At 41.4% G+C, this 21,609-nt stretch overlaps 1 protein-coding gene and 1 long non-coding RNA gene across 7 annotated transcripts in view; one reads left to right on the top strand and one right to left on the bottom strand.

Annotated features, from left to right (window-relative positions):
- Window positions 1-9,732, bottom strand: part of LOC109311915 — a 12,159-nt gene extending 2,427 nt beyond the window's left edge. Inside the window, exons 1-2 of the long non-coding RNA XR_002101657.1 lie at window positions 9,722-9,732; window positions 2,663-2,665 (exon numbers count right to left, since the gene is read on the bottom strand). This is a non-coding gene — a long non-coding RNA (uncharacterized LOC109311915). The remainder of the gene's footprint in view (window positions 1-2,662; window positions 2,666-9,721) is intronic.
- SOBP (sine oculis binding protein homolog) overlaps window positions 1-21,609 on the top strand; it is a 161,689-nt gene that overhangs the window by 119,519 nt on the left and 20,561 nt on the right. For 4 of the 6 annotated variants that reach the window (XM_019537852.1, XM_019537856.1, XM_019537854.1 and 1 more), the window contains one exon: window positions 13,541-13,582. The exons of the other annotated variants lie outside the window; for them this stretch is intronic. In XM_019537852.1, the coding sequence (XP_019393397.1) occupies window positions 13,541-13,582 (42 nt within the window). The remainder of the gene's footprint in view (window positions 1-13,540; window positions 13,583-21,609) is intronic. 6 annotated transcript variants of the gene reach the window in all.

Below are 21,609 nucleotides of genomic sequence, written 5' to 3' on the forward strand. Positions count from 1 at the left end.
TCCCATCTGCCCACCACCCCACTCCCCCCCCCACTGCTACCATTTACCCCGCCCATTGTCACATCCCTACCTGCAGGGCCGGGATCAGGGCATCCCATGGGCGATGGTGAGAGCACAGCAAGTGCTGCCTCCACGGGAGTGAGCAGGGCTTGGTCCATGCGAGCACAGCAGGGACAGCCTGGGGCTGGGCCAGACGCAGTGAATCGGTGGGCACCTGTCCATGAGCTAAATGAAATCACCTGGTAGGTTGAATCTAGCCTGTGGGCTGTATTTTGCCCACCCTTGGTCTACAACCGCACCATCTTAGTGGTTACAACACTTTGGAAATGGGCCACAACTCTCAGCTCCCAGCTATAGGCCAAACTGGGTGAGGCATCTTCTGCTGTCCTCTTGAACCTGTGCCACAGTGTAAAAAAGAATGTAACTTTCATAGGACAAGAGAGAGTAAGCTTGAGAGACCCTGAAACTATAGCCCAGTAATAGGAACACACCTCCGGGAGCAGGGAATGTATGGAGTTCCAGTTCTTTCCACCAGGACTGCTAAAGCATTTTGCATTAGAGAGTTACTGAATAAGAATATGTAAACAGAACTAGGATACCACCACTGTGGGGTGTATCTTAAAAAAAACAAACAAACCAGTCTCTTGTGTCCAAATCCAGGAAGCAGTTTCAATTTGTGAATCCCTGTCTTATAGGTGTCTAACTGATCTGCAGTTAGGCACTTAAATCTGAAAAAGAGGTAGGGTTTCAGACGCACCATGCTCTCGGTGGTCAGCTCAGGTGTGAATCCTATTCCTAAAGCCTCTAACTCTCCCCATACATTGGCAACTTAGGCAGCTAAACTGAATTTGTAAATGCTATTCCCAGAGCCAGGTATTGAAGCCCCTGTCAGAGGCTCTGATCAGGCATGCCCGGGTAGGCTAAGCATCTGAGTCATGACACACCTGCCCATGATCCTGACTTATGTGACTGCCCCACTTCTCTGCAACTGGATTGGCTACTGAATGTGCCATTCTCCCCTTATAAGCACATGTGCAGCCTCAGGCTGCAAGCATATCTTTACGTAGCCTCAGTCTGTTCTAGCAAGCCTTGCATTCACTGTTTTCTAGTTCTTTTGACTTGGCATGGCTTTCCCTGACCCTGATCTTGAATCTCCCCTGAACCTTGGTGCTCACCCTGTTCTCTCTGATTTTCCTGGCATTCTGACTCAGCTTGGCTTCCTTGACCCTTGATGGTTCCTACCCTGGGGGTCTTTAAGAGGAGGCTTGACGTCTACCTAGCTGGGGTCATTTGAGCCCGGTTTTTCTCTCTTGCCCAGGGCAGGGGGTCGGACCTGATGATCTACAAGGTCCCTTCCGATCCTACTTCTATGAACCTGTGAATCTATGACCCTGACTTCGGATCTCCCTTGGAACTTGGCACCAATTCTCTAACTCCTAGCTCCTGGCCTCAGCTTATGTCTCAGGCTACGTCTCTTGGACCTTTCCTCTTGGCTCTGGTAACAGTACCCCTGCCTTGCTTACTCCCAGCTGCCTATGTCCCAGCTGAACTCTCACAGCCCCTTTGTGGATCTGGGCCTAAATCTTTCTGTGCTTCAGTTCCCCTCTTGTTAAGTAGGGATAATAGCACCTGCCCATCTAAATAAATATTGCGGCAATAAATTAATTGTCCTGATCTTCCTTTGCCTCACCCCTTTTGTGGTTATATACATTACATTGAATATTATCATGCATTGGGCTCTTCTCCCACACCGCTGCCAAGCACCATTGACTGACTGACTTAGTAGCATGTCCTTTCATCTGTCAAGATGTTGGATGGCCATGAATACTGTTGAGTCAGAATGGCAAAGTTTGGTACAGAGCTTTTCCTTCCATTTGCAGTGTACAGTAGGCTTCTCTGCACTTCTCTGCAGGCAAGTCCCAGTTTGGACATTTTTGAGCATGCCTAACCCACCTACTTCTTCAGAAATGGAAGTAATCTAGTGAAGATATTCTGGGGAATCCATCTACAGCTGCTGTTGAGACCTCTGTCTTTGGTATGTTTGAAAGCAGCTACAGGGAATGATCTCAGAGATCCGTATTTTTGGACTTTGGTGGAGTATGGGTGCCAATGGGCAGGGCAGGCCTGCCAACAACCTACTGAGGACTCATGGCTTCTGCAGTGTAGACAAGCCCATGAAGTTAATTCTTTTTTGTCCCCACCTGCTATATGACATTAATGTGTTTGTATAAAGTGCAAGGCAATTGACAATGAGATTTATTAATATTTCTATGATGTTCCCCTCCTGCTACAAGAGCACTGTATTTGTAGGTATGCAAATAGTGAATAGATATGGTACCAGGAGATGGCACTCAGGACTCTATAGCCTAATTCAGGGGTTTGTAGGATCAACAAAACCTGGACACTGAAAAATGGCTTTTTCAAGCTAACAGATGTCTGCAGCTCTATGGAGGTTATGTAGTGATGAGACCAGTAGAAGTACCAGACAGAAGAATATGGTGGCAGCCTGATTGCTGCAGTTGTAAAATATACCTCTGTTTTTCCCTCACTTTTTCTTTTATTGCTACAGGAACAAAGAAATAAAATAACTTGAGGTAAAATTGACCTTTAAGATTATTATTGTTGCTAAGTAATGCTAATAGCGCTTCACATTCTGAGATACATACTTCAGAGCACTAATGTCATTTAATTATAATAATGCTTCCAATGAAGGTGCCCCCACAAATTTAATATAGATTTAATTATTATATTTTTAAATGCCAATTAAGTCCAAAAACACATCGAGGTTTACCATCCTATTTACTAAATTTTACCTGCTATATATCAAATGGCCCATGACATGAGCCAGAAGTACGGGATCAGCCCCTTGTGTATAAGCATTTAAGAATCTGGAACTCACAAATAAAGAGTAATTGATGTGGGACAATTATTAAAACACAATAGGGAAATGTAGGTAAGAAAAAAAGCTGCTTCTACATGCAAGTTAGAAATACAAGGGAAAAATCTATTTTGGCAGGACAAAAAATGAGCTGCAGAGTCTCATTCAGAACTATTATATATTTTCTTTTTCCAACTAATTTTGTGCTGTATACTTTAAGTATGTAAATCATGCCTCTAGTCTGAACTTAATTGCCCTAGTCTTCTATCTGTATATACTAAACATTAATTTACAAATATATTTTGGATACATTTTTTAAGTTGGGAAATCTGTTAGTAAAAGTCAAAACCAGTTTAAAAAAACTGCAGTGATGTTAAATGTGTTGGCCATTTGGCCAATAGGATAAAAGAGAGTTTGGGTAATAGTAGTAAGACTCACTCTATTCCTACCCTAGAAATATTGTTTTACTTAGGTTTTAAGTATCCATTAGTGTTTTTTTTCCAGGTTTAGTCAGCCAATTCTGCCTTCAGGTATAAGAAGCACAATGCCAGGGGAGTATCCAGCTTCTCAGTCTGAGAACAATTTACAGCGTTTCCTTGCTTTCCCAAACTGTAAACAGGCCATCATAAAATAGTGTATGCTACTCTAGCACCATGTGAACAGCTCATTATCCCAGGCATTTCAAGACTAATTTGTAGGACATTTGGTTAATTTGCATAAGCCATCCAGTACACAGAAGATGTCTCTAAAATAAAGCAATATGCCAAAATCTGGATTTATGTGAAAACATGAATAGTGTATGTTTGTGGGGGGCAGGGATATTTCAGGAAGCTGACAGTGCATCTAGCTTCAGTACCAGAATCCTGCCTCTCTACTTGCTGCATACAAAGCTTCCATATAATTTTCTATATTGAATCATAAACCTCTTTTAATAAGTAAGATGAGTTTTGAGTCTTAAAATAACCTTGAAATGTGAATACTTTGTTGGCTTTGTATAAAAAGGTAACAAAATCCTGAACTGAATCTGAATAAAAGGCCGTGGTTTCAGATATTGCTGCAAGAAGCCTAACATGTATACTGTTCTGATTATTACTGTGAGTCCAGAAAGACTAGGGTTTATAATCCTTGCAACAGCTGATATCTGAAGCATTGGTTCTTCCTGTGCTTTGAGTTAGTCAGTCCTTGATCTCTATGTTTGGCATAGAATCCTGTATTTTCCTGAAATCTGACCTTGTGCTCTTTCCTTGTGCAGCAGTGTTTGTTCTGGTGTTCAGAGATGCTTAGTTTCTGTCCTCGGGACTCAGAATTAGAGCTGCACAGGTCAATGGAGCAAATAGGAGAGTTGTCATTATTGGATCTGATGCCTGCCCTCTGGTTTGTATGTTATTGTTTTTGATAAGAATTATGAAATAGGGAATTAACAAGAAGTTTCAAGTATAGTTTTCCCCGAAAAATGACTTTGTAAACTTGTCAGTCTTTATTACCCATCTTTCCATAACTATTCTAAACTTGTTTCACATAAAGGTGGAGGATGTTTTTTCTCACTTAGTAGAAAAATAAGCCTGGATTCTGAAAGTCAAGCTGCTTTCTCCTCTGCCCCATTTCCCCCAGTATATCTTCACCAGAACGAAGACTTTGCAGATCAAGTTAAATCCTCCTTTACCCCTGTGAAATCCAATTAATTTATTTAATACAGAACTTGATTTGAAGACAGTGGTGCTGCACTCTTGTAATTGAGGATATTGTTTGGCCAGTAGAATTTCTATTAGTAGTAATGATGTGTGAGAATGAAAGAATTCAGTTTGACTTTTAGACAGAATTTGCGAGGCTGATACCTAGAATACTGTGTGGGGGTGGGGTGGAGGGTGTCTTTTTAAACGTAAATAAAGCTAATTTGAGCTAGAAGCCACACGCACAGAGTCTTTTTGTGGGGCAGGACTACAGATTAAGGGAATTATTGTAACACTTTATAGTAAGGTTTTATGGATACAGGCTTGTAGTCTTTGTTTTGCCTTTGACAATGAAGAGTATATTTGGAGTTTAGTTAGATGGAACTAAAAAAATATAAGGAAACAATGTTCTCATATGAAATGGAAATGATATTTCAGTTGCTGTTCAGATTGGCTGGCTCAGTATTTTGCAAATATAATGGAATGAAGGTGGAAACAACAGGTTGCATGGAAGTGGTAGCATTAATCTGAAAATAATGAGTAGAACAGGAATAATACCTAGGGTTTTTTCATTTACTCTATTCTACTTTTTATCATTTTGCTTTTCTAAGGTTTTGGAAACAGTTTTTCTTTTAGGATTTATAGCCTGCTTTAACTGTTTTGATTAACAATTCTTGAACTATTGGATAGAAAAACCACTTACATTTGTGTCTATGATCTACAAGATGGCCCTTGAGGTCCTGTCCAATTCTATGGCTCTATGATTCTGTATCATTTAGCTGAATTGTATTTTGAACTATTCCATACATTCAAACTACAGTTTCTGCAGATGGCTAAATACTTCCCAGTGCTGTCAGATTGGAAATCTCTTTCTCTCAACTTCACTCAAGTTTGTTATGTGTATAGCTCCATGAAGTTCAATAGATGTAAATACAGATTAATTATTTAAAAAGTAATAGGAAGGAATGAGCTTCCAAACATGTAGTGTTTAATTATTTAAAACCTATAATGGAATTTCAACCCTCACTCATCTCTCAGATCTCTCGTAGTGCTTGGACAAATGCCTGAGGTTAACTACCATGCCTCCACCTCCTAACCATCTCCCTTTTTATAACACAGGGTAATAAATGTGCCTGCTAGATGTGAAGTACAGTCAGTAGTCTCAGTCAACATGCTTTGCTTAAATGTCTCCTGCTTTTCTTCTTTATTCTATTGTATCCTCTAACTGCTAGTTTCAGAGTGCTATATTACATAGCAAGGTACATGTATTAGTGTGTGTGGGTATATGGGGTGTTGTCTGTATGTACACATTGAGGACCAAATCCTACAGTCTTCCTTGAGGTGAAACTCCCATCGACTAGTTAGTTGCAGAATGGAAGACTGGACAGACTGCTTTCTGAGCAGTGTAAGCGTACAGTGCTAAAATGGACTTTAAAGCAGCAGGGAATCAGGGTCGTGCAAACACAAATGCAGTTGCGTTGGTATAAACGGGAAATTTTGTTTTGTGTACACACACCCTATTAGTACGTGTTTGGGTTTGGTAGTGCTTAGAGACATCAACTGACCTGGAGGCTTATTTGGGCTGAGCACTCTACACACACCAAGTAAGTCAAGATCTACTTCAAAATGCTGAGAATCTGAATAGGCAAGGCAGAAGAAGGAAGTATTGTTATTCCCATTGTACACATAAGGAGCCTAGAGGGAATTTAAGTAATCTGTGCAGAAATCACACAGGAGTTCTGTAGAAGAGAGCAGGGAATAAATCTCATTTGCCAAATCCCAGTTCCATGCCTTCGCTGCAAGGTCATACTTCCTTTACTGGCGGTAAATTAGTGAATGGTAATAACTTGACCCAGATTTAATTTCTTTCATTTTCAAAATATTTAGTAGCACTTTTGTTGCATGGGACAAATGTCAGGTTAGGAATCTTTGTATGTAATAACTGTAAATTGTCTTCTTCCTGACCAGATTCTCAGATTAACTCCATTAAGTCTGCCTTGTGGAATTCCAGTTGCCGTCAACAGGAATTTTGTAGTAAGATGGAGGGAAAGACATGACTTTATAGAAAGTTACACATAGGCACAAAATTAGGAGTCAGTCCTGCAATCAGATATTTATGAGGAGGTTTTTATATTTGTATAGAAACTTACTGAATTCAGAGGAGTTTAAGTAGGGTTTAGCTAAGTGGATCCAGCAGTAGGATTAGAGTATAAATTTGTTTTCTTCTATCCTGGAGCAAAACTTCCCAAGAAGGTAGTTTAGTGCCTTTGTAGAGTAATAAGAAAATATTCTGCATTAAATTGTAAGTGTGACAGTGTTTGGCCATTATGCACTTATGTGATAAAACCTGTGTAGTTACATGTAGTTGATCCATACTGCCATGAAATGTGTTCCCTGTGCAGTTCCAAATTTGGGATTGTTTTTTTTTTAAGGCTGTGTTGTTAGCCTAATAGCTTCTTGTTTGTTGCCTTGTGTTTGCAATGTGCCCTACTCAGTTATACACAGTTAGTGCAGGACAAATTCTACCCTCATTTAATTGAGACAAATCTGGAGTAACTCATTTGAATACTGTAGAGGTATTCCAGATTTATTTTATGACTACACTGCTCCTTCAACCGATGTTATGTAAATAATAGAGCATCTGATAAAACCTTATATTGGATAAGTCTTAAAACAATGGGATAAGTAAATAACTTTCTGAAAATAAATACTTGTCTGAATTTCAGTTTTAATAGAAAGAGCTAGAGAGATTTTTTGTTTTTTTTACTCATAGGTTCCACACCTACATGGTATGGATTACTAAGGAAAAATACGTGTATTTATTTCTTTATTACTTGAACGCAGACAATGTCTGTTACGGTTCAGGGCAAAGTTTGATGTCTGTTATGGGTGATGCAGGACTTTAATACCCTAGCGCTGTCTACTGTACAGACAGAAGTTCAACTGTCAGCAGGTACCCTTATCATCAGACTTTTAGTTGGAAAGGAGGTATGGGCTGGTGTAATCTGGGCACTTCACTCTGGCCTCCCAAACCACAAGTAGTCCAGGACCATAAGTTGAGAACAGGCACATAATTAGCATTTTGATGCCCTTAGCAAAAGTGTGTGTGTGGATGTCAAGTTGTCAGTGCCAGAATTGTGGGGAAGGAGAGGTTAACAAACACCCTCTTTGAGAATGGGGGTGAAGGGCGTACCTAGCTGCTGCTGCTGCTATGTGAGATCCCACTCTGTTGCACCCTCTTAAACTTTAAATAACCTTGAGCTATGCTTCTGTCTGAGAAACACAAACCAAGAACAACCATTTTGAAAATGTGGACCTTAGCTTATCAGATTTTGGAATGATTTTGATCATTCTAGAAGGTGGTTGAAAAAGAAAAAACTTTCTCATGAAAAATGTCAAGTGTTTTCAAGCAGCTTCAAATATTTTCAGCAGCACTCCTATTCAGTCTCTCCGTCATATTAATGTTCCATGCGAGCAACTGCTGCGATCCCTATAGATACCTATTGTGGTTGGTAACGGTGGAAGAGGTAGTCTGTGCGAATCTGGCTGGCAGTCACGTGGCTGATGCAACTTCGCTAAGTTGTTCTCCACATTATGGCAGTGTATACTTTTTCAGCACTGGGCACAAAAGTGGAGTGCTCTAGGCACCTCCATAATACAATTATTAAAATATAGTAAGATTTGAAGATACTTGATCTAAATAAATGAGTGGAACTCTAGTTAACAGCACTCAGTCTATTATCTACATGTTTCTCACTTGTGTTGGTGTAAATGGGCATGTCTTCACAAGGCATTTACTGTGCAGTAATCTAATTAGCTGTGCAGTAAACACTGCACATCTACACATGTGCCCCTATTAAGCTGGAGTAAGGTAATTAACTCTAGCAGGATCGTACTTGTTTACAAGTAAATACAAGTACGATCCTACTGCAGAGATTTTTATTCCACAGTAGCTCATGTAGAGACACTGCCCTAGCTAGCTGAGCCGTGAAGGTGCTCAAGTGTGGGAGCTGCTCTGACCTGGTTCAATGTGTTGCAGTCCAGCATGTAGGCAGTGCACCTGGGAGCAATAAACTCTGTTGCGATAAGCAGCAGAGTTTTCATTGCATCACAGTTATATGCACATGTAGGCACACCCAATTGGAAGTAACTAACGTGCAGTTAGTGAAGGTTATGCCAGTTTGATATTGGTATAAAAGTAGAATAGAAGAATTCTTTATTACTGATAAATAAAGACAATTTCTCCAGGTTTCAGCTTACATTTTGACTTACAATTCTGTGGAGCAACAGTATTTCAAACTTAGATTACAGTATTATTCTCTGGATCCAGTAAATTTTACATTTAAGTCTGACTGATTTAATGGGTGTTCAGTGGTAACTGTGGCCCAGGTGAAGTGGTATTGGCCTGAAGCAAAGCCTAAGGCTGAAAGCATCATGTATGAGCAAAAAACATTAACCTGCCCCTGAAACCACCTCATTATTACATTTATATGCCTGTCAACCATCTTGTGTGCCATTGGAAACATAATGGAGAGGTTTTTATTGTTATTTTTATATTCACTTGGATATAAAAAAGAAAATATATTAGAGAAAAAATACATAAACTAAAAGATATTACTAGGCATAAATTCTAGACAGGTGAGCCACATGGGTTCTTTTTCATCTGCAAATGTTATATTGCTATATGACCAGAATAAAGTTTTGTACTGAAAGAAAGGAGAACATATTTATTCAGGTGCTGAATAAAGGAGTGAGTTAATTATAGAATACAAATCTTTATCAAGGCCTAAAATTATCTGAGGATTTGACAGTGCAAAACTGTTGAGCTTGAATATTTGTTGTGTGGTGAGATTTTAGCCACTCATTAAGCAAGTTTGTATTTGGAGTTCATAAATTGCTTACTTCCCCTCGTACCTTTAAGTTTTCCCATTTTTAGCTATGTTCCCAGTTCTCAAAATGATTTACTGTATAATCTCAAATACTAATTAGACCAAGGGTGAGCTTCACTTCCCCTTCCTGATTACTAGGGTTTGATGCAGAGAATTATGCAAAAAACAGCAAATATAGAATCCACTCTTAACCTGCTGGCTGATGCTGGGGCTGAAGAATAGACCTTCTGCAGTTGCTATATACTCCTGTTACAGATTCACAGAAGTTCAGGGCTAGAAGGGACCTTGTGAAATCATTGGGTCTAGCCTCGCTGCTCTATGTAGGAAAGACTGGTAGGGACAAATAACCCCAGCAAAGTATGCATCCAGTCTCCTTTTGAAGATCTCCAGGGTAGGTGCCTGCACCACCAAGTTTCCCTCCAAGCTGCGCGTGTGCGCGGCCATGCACAATTTAATAGCATGCTGCGCAGTAACTTATTAATCCTGTGCTCGTTTGCAGTGGGGCATGGCAAGGCGGGGGCTGGGAGCTGGTGTAGGCTCTGCAGGCGCAGGGGAACTGCTCTGCTCCCCAGCGCCAAGGCCATGTGCCTCCTCACTCCTGGAGGTGAGGTGGGGGTGGGGGCTGGAGGCTGCTGCTGGGAAACTACTCTAATCCCCAGACCTGAGGCTATGTGCCTCCTCACTCCCGGAGGCAAGGTGGGGGCGGGAGCTGGGGCTGGGGCTGGGCCTGGGCCTGGGGCTGGTGCAGGCTCCGCCAGCTCCGGGGAACTGCTTTGCTCTCCAGCCCAAGTCCATGTGCCTCCTTGCTGCTGGAGCAGGGACACGTGGTTCTTGGCTTCCCCAGATCTCAGATTAAATACTGCAGGCAGCAGCAGCTCGAGGCAGCCAAGAGCGCACCCTGACATTTCACTCCTCTTCAGACAGCATGTTGCTCTCCCAGCAACACTGTTTACACAGCCCAATGTACCATGGTAGGATTCACTTTGGTTACCTGCAGCAGGAAAAGGTGTGTGGGGCAGAGCAGGATGGTGCAGAACCTGCATCTGCATCAGAGGAAAAGGAGCAGGCGTAAGGAATCGTTCCTAACCATGATGTAGTTTGGGGGTGCTGGTTACAGCTGTGTTGCTCATAGGCATAGGTAGACAAGGTGCTTTGGGTAAATTCTATCACATTTACCCAAAGCACTTTGTCTAACCATGACATAAGATTTCTGCATCATGAAAGGGGAGTCCCCATTACCGGCTCTGGGGAACTGCTCTGTTCCCCAGTCCCCAGCCTTGTGTTTGGAGGATTATTGCAATATCCACTGCATGTGGACCCATTACATGAGGATTCTAATCTGTTAGGCGTAGCGTAGTCCAGATTCAGGCTTAGCGAAAGGGGGAGGTGGGACTAAAGCGGTGAGCTTACGGACCAAAGTGGTGCACTCACAGATAGCTCCACCTTAGAGGGAACGTTGTGCACCACCCCCGCTGGAGGTCCATTTTGGAGTCTGGTCACATGAACTATAAAGAAGTTTTTCTTTGTATCTAGTCTGAAACCTCCTTCTAAGAATAGCAACTGCTAAGTTTCTGTGCCTCTTCTACAGGAGTTTGGAACTGAAAGAGCTGTATAAGTGTAGATCTAGTCAGTCCTTTGTCCCCACAAATAGTTCCCAACAGCTCTTCCAAACCAGAACTGTTATGGGACCCCCATTTTTCAGTGCCCTTTAGGCAATGTAGAAGTTTTTTTGCACAGCCTTTCACAGTCAAGAATTTGGAGAGGTGCCTTGTGTAGAAGGCATTGCAAGGACATTAATGAGACCTTCATTCTGTATAAAGAAATAATTTGTATTATTTGAGGAAGATTTTCCTTAGTGTGACCTTCCATTGCTATACCAGAGTTGTTGCAGGCATGAAGGAGTGCTGGATAAACCCTAGAAATGTTTTTCCAGCTGTTGACTTTGTGACCTTCTTTCATTTTATTTCCTGAGTATTCAAAGTCAACAATTTTTGTCATGATTTCAGGGCACTTAAAGTGCTCCTCATTTTTGATATTTTGAAAGGCCGCAGTAGCAGCAGTTTGAGGTGATAGGTTCATGCCATCTTTATGAGGAAGCAACTATCTCCTTGTGGTGCAGAGGACTTAGAAATCATACATGAAAATCACTGGTTTTAGAAAACTGGACCAAATAGTTAAAAAAACTAGCAGTTGCAACTGTTGTTCCTTAGTTCCTTAGTTTTTATTTGTATTACATTTTGATAAAGAAAAGTCTGATAACTTACAAAAGGCAGGTCTAAGCTGCTCAGTTATGGTCCCAGTCAGCACTGTACAAAGATGGAACAGGCCTGCTTCCATGCAAGTACCTTCCTGAACTGGAAGAAGTATATTCTACTTCGTGTGACCCTTGATGCATACCAACAACTTTTGCCTCCCAGGAGAATTATGTAGATGTCACATCTCAGTGGGTATATCTATATGTGCAATTAATTGCAGAAAATTCAGGCTCATTAAAGTGCTTCCCAGTACACGTCTACATGTGCACCCCAGTCAGGAGCAAACTGAGCCTGACAGGAGCAGTCCAGGCCAGGGCTGCTCCTGCCCTGCTCTGCCTCCCTACAGCATCCAAGGGGAGCTTTAAGCTCCCCTGGGTGCCAGTCCTGGGTTGGCAGGGGCCATGGGGGCTTCACCCTAGCTCCAGAGGGTGGGGAGGAGTTGTCCTGGTTCAGTGGGCAGGTCCATCCCTTCTGTGGGAGGATTGGGTTGGCCTCAAGCAGGGGAGTGTGGCTCCCTGCTGTCTAGGCTAACCAGGAGCAATTAGCTCCCAGTCAGTGTCTACATGTATGGTATGGCACATTAGTTAACACACAGTTTTTCTAGTACCTGTATCTACAGGTGCTAGAAAGCAGTGCATTGGATGAATATACTGCACATTAATTGTTGTGCATGTTAAGACAGTGAAGTTTTACTGTGGATTAAAGTGTTTCTTGTATATGCACCCAGTATGGCATAGACATGCCCACAAAGAAAAGTCTTTTGACTCAATCATTGAAATTTATGGCAAAATTGTGGTTATCTTGTGCCCATGTGGAGTAAGTTGCAGACATTAGTGTTAACTTTTCAAAAGTGCTGGATGACTTTAGCTTTCATAGTGACTTAGGTTCCTGAGTGTTGTGTTATAGCATAATCTTGATCTATGCTATAACACAACTTAGGTTCCAGCAGCAAGAACTATGAGCCCATCCGTACTTAGAGTCTTGCCAAGTCATAACCTTACTTGCCCAGTGGCAGAGCACCACCAGTTTCTCAATGGAAAGAAAGGGCTTCTCTGTCATGGGGTAGCCAGAAAAAAGCTTATGTTCATATCCCTGCCCCTTCTGCCAGCTGTCATGACTTCTTCAACAGCTATGCGTTCACAGGGTGCAGTTTGTTAAGAGCTGTGCAGAGCTTCCAGAAGCCATGAGAACAGTGTGCAAGGAAGGTGGCAGAAGTAGCCCAAGGGTAGGCAATACCTGAGTCATGTGAATGGAAGTTAGGCTTCTAAGTCATTTAGGCATCTGGGAAAATGTTACTCGACTCTGCTTCTCTCTGTATTCTTTATTGTTATTGTTGTTTAGATTTATATTCTGCCTTATCCCTAAAGGCTCAGAGTGGCTTTTTGGCTCTTTAGGCTTAGATCATACTTAATATACACATTTAATTTTAGCACTGAATAGTCTAATTGACTTTAGTAAAACTGACAGGACACAATTAAATATGTGTGCAAAGCTTTTTTGGGGAGAGGGATTAAAACTGAAATATCTTTGTATGTGTTTGTAAAGTATGAGCAGAACTGGGCCCCAATTCTGATTTGGGGTCTCTGCGAATATGCATAGTAGTCATCCTCCTAGGAAATGGCTGAGGAACATTGGGAGGGAAATGTATAGGTGATGCTTCCCTTTGCTGTTTATTTGGATGTTCCTGTTCAATAAGTTTACAGGAAAATAGATGAGAATCTAAGGTCAGATGCTCCACTAGTGTAAATTGCCACAACCCAGTTGCTTTTCAGTGGAGCAAACTGATTTAGAACAGTGGAAGATCAGGCCCATGCTGTTTTTAATTTACTGCATCTTCTTGTTTTTTAGCATTCCCGGCACAAAGGAGGGAAGCTAAAACCTACCTACGCAGTGAGCAAACCACGTCTGAAAACTTTTTTTGCAAAAAGTTGTTTATAAGCAGCTTGCCCCAGGTGGTGACAATAGAGGGGCAAAGGAGAATGACATCGATTGCATCCACTCTGCCAAACTTGTCTCACAGCATCACTTGCATGATCATCTTAGGCTCTTCCAGTCCAGGAGACAGACTTTCACAATCATTCCAGCACTAGGTCACTCTGCCTGCCAAATTGTCTGTCCTGTTGACAGCACTTAGACCGCTATTCCCCCTCCAGTCATCTCCCCTTCTGCAGCATGTTCATTTTATTTGGGATTTATTTCATTGCTAGAATGATATCCTTAGCCAGCACTGAAACAGCAGTAAGGATGATCTCTGTAATCAACACTTATTCAGTACACAAGTGTAAAAAAACCCACATTAAGGAGTTTAAGGCTTAAATGCCATTGTTTTGCATTCTGTAATATTTTAGACTGGCAGATTTATGGGGAGAAGAAGAGCTTCTCCCCAGAAATACACTTCGTACAAATTTCACTTCACACTACGTTCATTTCCCCATAAGTTTTGGCTGCTGTATTATTGGCTTCACCAAGGTTTTAAGATCAAAAGTTTTTACAAAGCTTCAGCCTGGATTTAAAAATTGAAACTCAGCTGTTTATAAACAAAACCAAATATGCACTGATTGTGATGAAATAAGAACCAACCTAGAATTCCACTGGGCATTAGCATAACTTACATCCATTGCTCTTGATTGGAAACATTAAAATAAAGCCCCCCAAAACAAAGAAACACAAGGGTTTTGAATAGACCATGTTTTAAATACTACAGATGACAACTGCAATAACTCAAAAGTAAAATCAATTTATCATTAGCCATTAATTACCAAATAGCTCTATTTTTTCCTTATGCTTCATGTAGCTTAGACTTTTGCATATAATTAGAATGAAAAATGAAGGCAGAGTGGGTCTTGCATTTAAATGACTGTATTCTCCCCTTCAGAAAATGGTGGTATAAATATAAAGAGAAGGGAAAGAAATTAGTAAGGTCACATCACCAACAACAAGAGGGAGCCTTAAAGAAAGCAAACATAAAAGTAAGCAAGAAAGAAACTTGCATTCTGCTTTAAAATGGGTGGCTAGATAGGTAGATATTAAAATTTCACAGGACAGATTTAAATTACAGGTTAATGCAGTGATGATCTTCCTTCTAAATTCTCTTTTTGCAAAATTACCAACACTATGTTTTCATTCACACCTAGAGCTCCTATACACGTGCAGGGAGCTGGCTCCAACATGCTGCAAATCCGGTGCGTCAGAGCAGGCTTTGATTAATCAAGGATTATTTTGTTTATTTCAGAGCTTGATTAATCAAGTCTGGCTTGATTAATCAAGTCTGCTGGAGCTCCGAATTAAACACACTCCAGCAGACTCTGGCATCATATGTATTAGCATCCCCATACTTTTTTGATGAGCTTTAGTTCAAAGTGCCCCACCACCTTTTTTCAGAATGGGGGATGCTGATACATGTGACACTTGGGCGCTTTTAATTAAAAGCGTTCGCTAATTAAAGTGTCCCTCTCCCCCTGTGCCTCTCAGAGCACATGTAAAAATGCCCCTAGTATAGCTATAAACTATATTATAATCACATTCATAAACTGTGCTAGCATCTGCCTTTGGGTTACTGTGTAGTAGAGTTTATAGTTGGTTATTTTAAAATATAATCCCTGACCACAATGGACAGGGAAAGCCTGTTTCAGTCTCTTGCAATAACCCTTTTGGAAAATAGTTATCATGTATGAAAAACTATTTTAAACAACTGTTTTTGAACATGCCTGTTGCTAGCATTGTTCAATCACTGGTATTGACAGGGCTTTCGGCTGCTTCTCACTGCAATTACAACTGAGTCAGAAGGCTCAGTTACAACCATGTTGAAGCCAGGTTCTGCAAACTGGTTATAATTGTAGTGTACACACAGCCTTAGTTACACTATGGGAGTTATTGGGTTACATGCCAGCCCTGAGCAGATATGCCACTTATTCTGATTCTTATAATAATTTGTATATGACTGAGTAGGCAACATCTGCACATAGGAAAAAGTATCAAATGAAATAGCATTATAGGAGGCAAATACTTTTTGAGACATCATTTATGCTTCGTCACAAATAGTCCAACTACCTCATTGTATTACACAAATTAACAACATAGCTAACATAAATCAACATAGGTCCTTGGACACTGAAAATTTACACAGGCGTAGAGTTTCCTGTCTGGTTCCTACTGAAGATGTCCACACTCACTCACACATATAGTGGGGAAACCTTGCACTGCCCCTGGAGAGGCTGCCAGTACATAGGAGAGCTGAAATTCCAGCACTTTTGGTATGTATATACATAGAACTCACTTTTCAGAATAAATGCATTCACTGAAAAAGAGTAAGACAGTTAAAACTAATAAAAATCCCAGATTTGTATTAACTCCCTGAATCTGTATGCCAGTATCTCTGGGTCAGCAATAATCATTTCTTCTTCCTCTCCTTTGCCTCACCCAGGCCAGCATTTCTGAGTGGAGCTTGGAGATGGCCATGATTCCTTCACATGCTCTATTTCTTACACAATATGTCTGGATGAAGCTATGCAAATAGCAGTTGACAAATATGAAAGTGCCCTAGCTCACACTGTTTAATATTCATTTTTCATCCGAGTCAGAAAATGTGAAAAGGGAATTCTACCTCCCTGGGATGATCTTAATGTCAAACAAATTGCTGCTTGTTTGTGTACCAATGGTTAAACGGCATCTTTCCAAGTCAGCTTGAAGCTTGCGGCTCTGATGGCGGAATCGTCCAGGGAGGGAATGGGAAGGTACAGAACAAAATGCAGAATTATTATTAAAAGAGGCCAGAAAAAGAGAAAAAGTGAGATGTGGTCTGTACAACCCAGAGGAAACAGCGTATGGGATACAGGTATTAGAGTCAAGTTTCTTTTCCAGTAAGCACTTAATTATTTATATAAATAAGAAAATGGGAAATTTGGGAGAGACTTACTCTAGAACATCCAACAGTTAGGGCAATTGCAGAGGAAGCAGGAGACAAGAGTATAAATCCCCTCTGCCAAAAAAAAATGAAGCTCTTCCACCTCCTGGCTGAGTACTGTTACCACTGGGCTTTTGGCTATAACCCCTAGCCCATGGGCCTGAACCAGCAGTCAGGGCTCTCCAGGTTTGAAAATTTGGCGGTGGGGGAGTGGTGGCAGTGTTAATTGTTGCTTCCTAGCTGCCAAATTTCCAGGCCAGTGGGGAGCCCTGTGGCTTGGATAACATGGATAGATTAAGCGCACAGAGCCAATCCAGGTGGGCCAGGCCAGATGAGGACAGCTTGGGGTCTAATCAGGGCATGCAGGGCTGACTCGAAGTGGTACAGGCCCTATCTGGGTGGGGTCAGTGAGGACCCAATCCAAGAGCACAGGGCCCAATGGAGGTGTCCCGGGGCCCAATCCTGGTGCCTAGGGCTAGGCAGTAATGGTGTGGACCCTGATCAAGGTGTGCGGGGCCAGGTGCAGCCAGTAATGCCTGGATCTGAGAACTTAAAGCCAAGTAAGGGTGGCACAGGCCCAATCCAGGCATGCAAGGCTATGCAGATACAACACAGCTCTGACTGGTGTGTGGGAGCCAATCCAGCCCATGGATTGGCCCTGTGCCCCACTATGGGGCCAAAAGATTGAGCATTATTGGACTGTAACAGAGGATGCATTTCCAGAGAAATTTGGTCTCCATTGTTTTATGGTCTGATTCAGTAGGTGCTCTGAAAGGACTCTCAGGCTGCCCACCCCCTTTAGTCGCGAAGGAATGGCTAGGTTGAAAACACTGCTGAGGCTTCATTGTGATTGAGTCAAGACTTCATCACTTTTGCATATGGCCACCAGCAGACATAGGTATCAAGGAGATAGGAAAAAGGCTTTAGGACTAGAAAGCACCAAAGTGATGTTTTTTAGCATCTTTTGGCACCTAAATCTTAAATTTGGATGCCTTAAGTAGCAGATATATAGATTTAGTCTCCAGAAGTTGCTTCTGTTTTGGACTTTCCCTCCATGACAGACCTCAGGGAGAAATATAAGGGGGCCTTTATGCCAAAGATTTCTCTTTCCTCTCTGCCAAAACCAATTTTAGTCAGTAGATACCTCTATAAAAGCAGCGGTGTTTCCAATGATTCTATTCTATCTGGGGGTTGGAGACCTCTTAGGTGCTGATTATGGAGAGCACCTCAGACACCCCTCACATACAAAATAGGACTTCCTCCCCACAAACATCCCACAGCTCACATTGTTTTCTTTTTTAACTGTGCATGGCAATTTCTTTGCAATTCCTTCACTATTTCTGAGTACGCAGGTCTATTTTTTTGCCTATCAGAGGAGACCAGTTTGGGTTCCAAGATGGTCTACTGTGAAGGTATCATCCACAGCCTTCCAGGGCTTACACAGCCCTGAAGTCCACTGGTTGGGGCCTTTTGTGGTCTCCGGCACTCTCTGCCTAAATTCCATGGCAAGACTTCTCCATTTCTGTGGCTGGTTGAAAGTTGGTTTTGCAGTGGAGTGCATATTCTCTATGCACAGGAAAGTAAGGAGGATGATTGAACTATATGTAGCAGTATTAATCATGGCCCATTTGAATATTTTGTAGAAACCCCTGTACTTGAATATGTCTCTGTTCATTTCAAGCCATTTACTAATTTCTATGTTGTTGTAGTATTGGCCGGATTTAAAAAACTTGTTCCCCTGCTGAAAAATGTATGGCTGGTGTGTTAGACTCCATCTTGGCTGTAGGGAGGGAGAGAGAGAAAGAGAGTGCCCATGCATGTGTGTATATGCAGGGGTGGTGGCTTTATCTCCCTTTCTTCCAGCACCTGGAAGAGGGAGAGATTATCTCTGGCTTCTTTGGCACTGTCTAGGGGTATGTTCCAGGCAGCACTGACAGAGATTGAAAGGAAGGGTTTGGACCTTGATTGAGTTTAAGGAAAGACAACCATGGGTCAAAATGGGAGGGAATGGGACTGGGCCAGGTGGGATTTAGGAAGTCTGCAGGGTACATATATAAATTGGTGCAGCACTTGGCAGACTCAGTTTCCAGGATGATTACTGAGCAACTTAATGAGAAGGGACAAATTGGTGTGTCAAGGTCTGTTGCTCCTGCTTGAAACCCAGCTGCCTGGGAAGGTATTTCTTGTAGGTCAAAAGGCAAATTGACTTAGCTTAGAGCTTATTTAGAGAAAACATCTAGAACGTCCTACTGGGGGTTGGTGGGGGCGAGGAGGAAGTAGTAGGGGGGCAAGTAGGGAGCACAACATGGAGTCAGGCTGGGATGAAACTAGCAAGCACAAGTGAGAAGTTCCATGTCTGGGTAGAGATGTGTGAGGCAGTCTGCCCAAAGCCTGTCCAGCAGGCAGTTCTGTGGCTTTGGACGTACAAAGCCTGTAGGTGAGAATTTCTGCTGAAGCAGGCTCTAAATATTACTGTTAGTGATTGCTTAAATTGCAGTTCCTCTCTAGAGGATCTGACCATGGATAGTGGCTCATTGCGCTAGGCACTCTCTATACATGTAGAACATGAAGACAGTTCTTGCCCCAGGGGACTTACAATTGCTGAGTGAAATCCTCCCTTGGAATCCCTTGGGGGCGAGGAGGTTTCCATAGACTTCAGTGAAGCCAAAATTTTAGCTTAAGCCTGTGAAAAAAGAAAGGTACAAGAGAGAGATGAGTTCTCAGTAATTAGTAAATGTAAAGTTTGATGCATGATTTTTATTTTCCTTCAGTAGTTTGCAGCCACTTGCTCTAAGTATGTTGAGATAAGGGCCTGAATCTGAGGGTCTGATTCAGTCCTTATTTAGGCAAACTCCGACTGGAGTTAACACAAGGGAAGGGTTTTTTTTTAACTCAGTGTCTGCTTCTGGAGACGCAGAAAGAAAGATAATCTTTGCCCTACTGGCCCTTTTCTTTTCTTTACAAAGGGGAAGTTGTGGGTTCAAAAATTCTGGATAGGCTTGGAGATGCTTTTTATTGTGACTGTGTTGTCCGAGTATTGCTAATGCCTGATTTCTCTTAGGTTAATGCAAATTTCTCAGCAGGCAGAGATTTTAGCAAATGTGTTCCTTAATAAAATAGTGTCTGGTACTAGATTATTGCTCAGAGGTTACTGGTGGGCTACATTAATGGATGAACTTCACTCTGGCATCTGACACCTGATTAAAGTATTAATTATTCCAGGCTCAGAGCCATATGCATTTCCTTTTAAGCTTAGCAGAATGTGTACATTGTGCCTGTGTGGGTAACCTCATGGCAAACTTTGGATTCCACTTTGGATGTTTCTATCAAAATAAAGGCTCAACTGAATAGCTTTCTTTTTGTACTGGAGAAATACAAGATGGGAAGCGTTATAGGATCCCACAGTCTGGGCTTTTTTGGTGTTCCCATATCAAAAACAAGTAATATTTCTGCTGATGTAGTGTCTTCTCAGTGGTCTAGTGGTGTAGATTGCCACACATTTCACAGGAAAAAGGATGAATGATATCAAGCCATTGAGCTTATAAGTACTACGTTGGCAACCAGCCACTAAAATATAAATACATTAAATGTACTAAAGGAAATGTTCATTCTTTTGTTTAGAATTGGACATGCCCCAGTTAGGTAAATTCAATCTTCTTGAGGGTTGTTATGTTACAACTGAATGGGATATTGTATTTATCTCTCTTCTGATCTTTCTGTCATTCAGGTGTTAAGTTTTCACATTTGTGATATGAAATATTTCAGCTGGATCTAGGGTTTGATACTGCAAGGTTCTTCAAAGGAAAATGAAGGCAGTTAGAGGGCACTCAGTGCCTTACTAAAGGAGGCTCTTCATTTCCCAAATTTTTATCACACATCCTTTGCTAAGCACAAATTTCTCTATCCCTTTTCATTTGAAATTTGCAGTCAGAAAATGCAACTAGAAAAGGCTGTTTTGTGTAGCTTGGAGTGGGGGCAGGGGAGAAGCCTGATGTATTACATGGATAAGCATCTCAGTATTTTCCTCTGAATTCCTTTTGTTAATTTTAGGTACTGATTTTTCTATCATGTAGAGGGCCAGGCAGCTCCTTAGAAAATATTCTCGTCTTGCTTCTGATGCTCTTGAGGTCTGTGGCAAAAATCCCATTGATTTCAGTGCAAGCAGAATGTGGACTAAGAGTCTGATCCAAAGCCTATTAACATAAGCAGGAGCCTTTTGCACTATTCTACAGACATTGGATCAGACCCTAAGAACTCGATCATGTAGCACTAACTCACATGAATAATCCTTCTGAATCTAAGAGGGATACTTCTGTGCATAAGCATTACAGAAGCAAATGCTGTCCATAACTATTACAGAACATTCTGCAGCAATTTAACTCCCCACCAGTAAAAAGAAAAGGTAACGCAGTAAAAAACAGCAGAAGAAAGAAATGGACAAAAAGATTTCCCACTGCTTGTTAAAAAAAACACTAAATCAATCAACCAGCAAACCAGTCCTTCTCTCAAAACCTAACAACATACAGCCTGTATCCAGAATGAAAGTCTTTTTTAAAAAAAAATTACATTTGTTGTATGTTTCACAGATAGGAAAATGTTATTTTATTGAACTGAATGATATATATGTTTCACCTATCACATCTTAAGTAATCAGCATAGGCTCTTAGAAGAAATCTGTAATTACTCTGAGCATGTCATTAGTTAGATGTAAAATGAATGATATTGCTCCATTTTATTACCTCTAGTGATATAGCCATTTGTATCATAAATTCATTGACCTCATCTTAAATGATCAATCCTGTAAGACAGACTTGATTCATTAATTCTTAAGTGACATTTTTTTCTCCTCCAGTAATTTTCCCCCTCATTTGAAAGACTGTTTTTCTACATTTTAATACAGTATGCAAATGTGCAATATTACCTGTAGATCTCTCTCTCTCTCTCTCTCCCTCTCTCTCTCTCTCTCACACACACACACACACACACACACACACACACACACACACACACACAC

The sequence above is a fragment of the Crocodylus porosus genome, unplaced genomic scaffold (genome assembly GCF_001723895.1).
Source record: "Crocodylus porosus isolate Cpor-Errol unplaced genomic scaffold, CroPor_comp1, whole genome shotgun sequence".
NCBI classification, from domain to species: Eukaryota; Metazoa; Chordata; order Crocodylia; family Crocodylidae; genus Crocodylus; species Crocodylus porosus.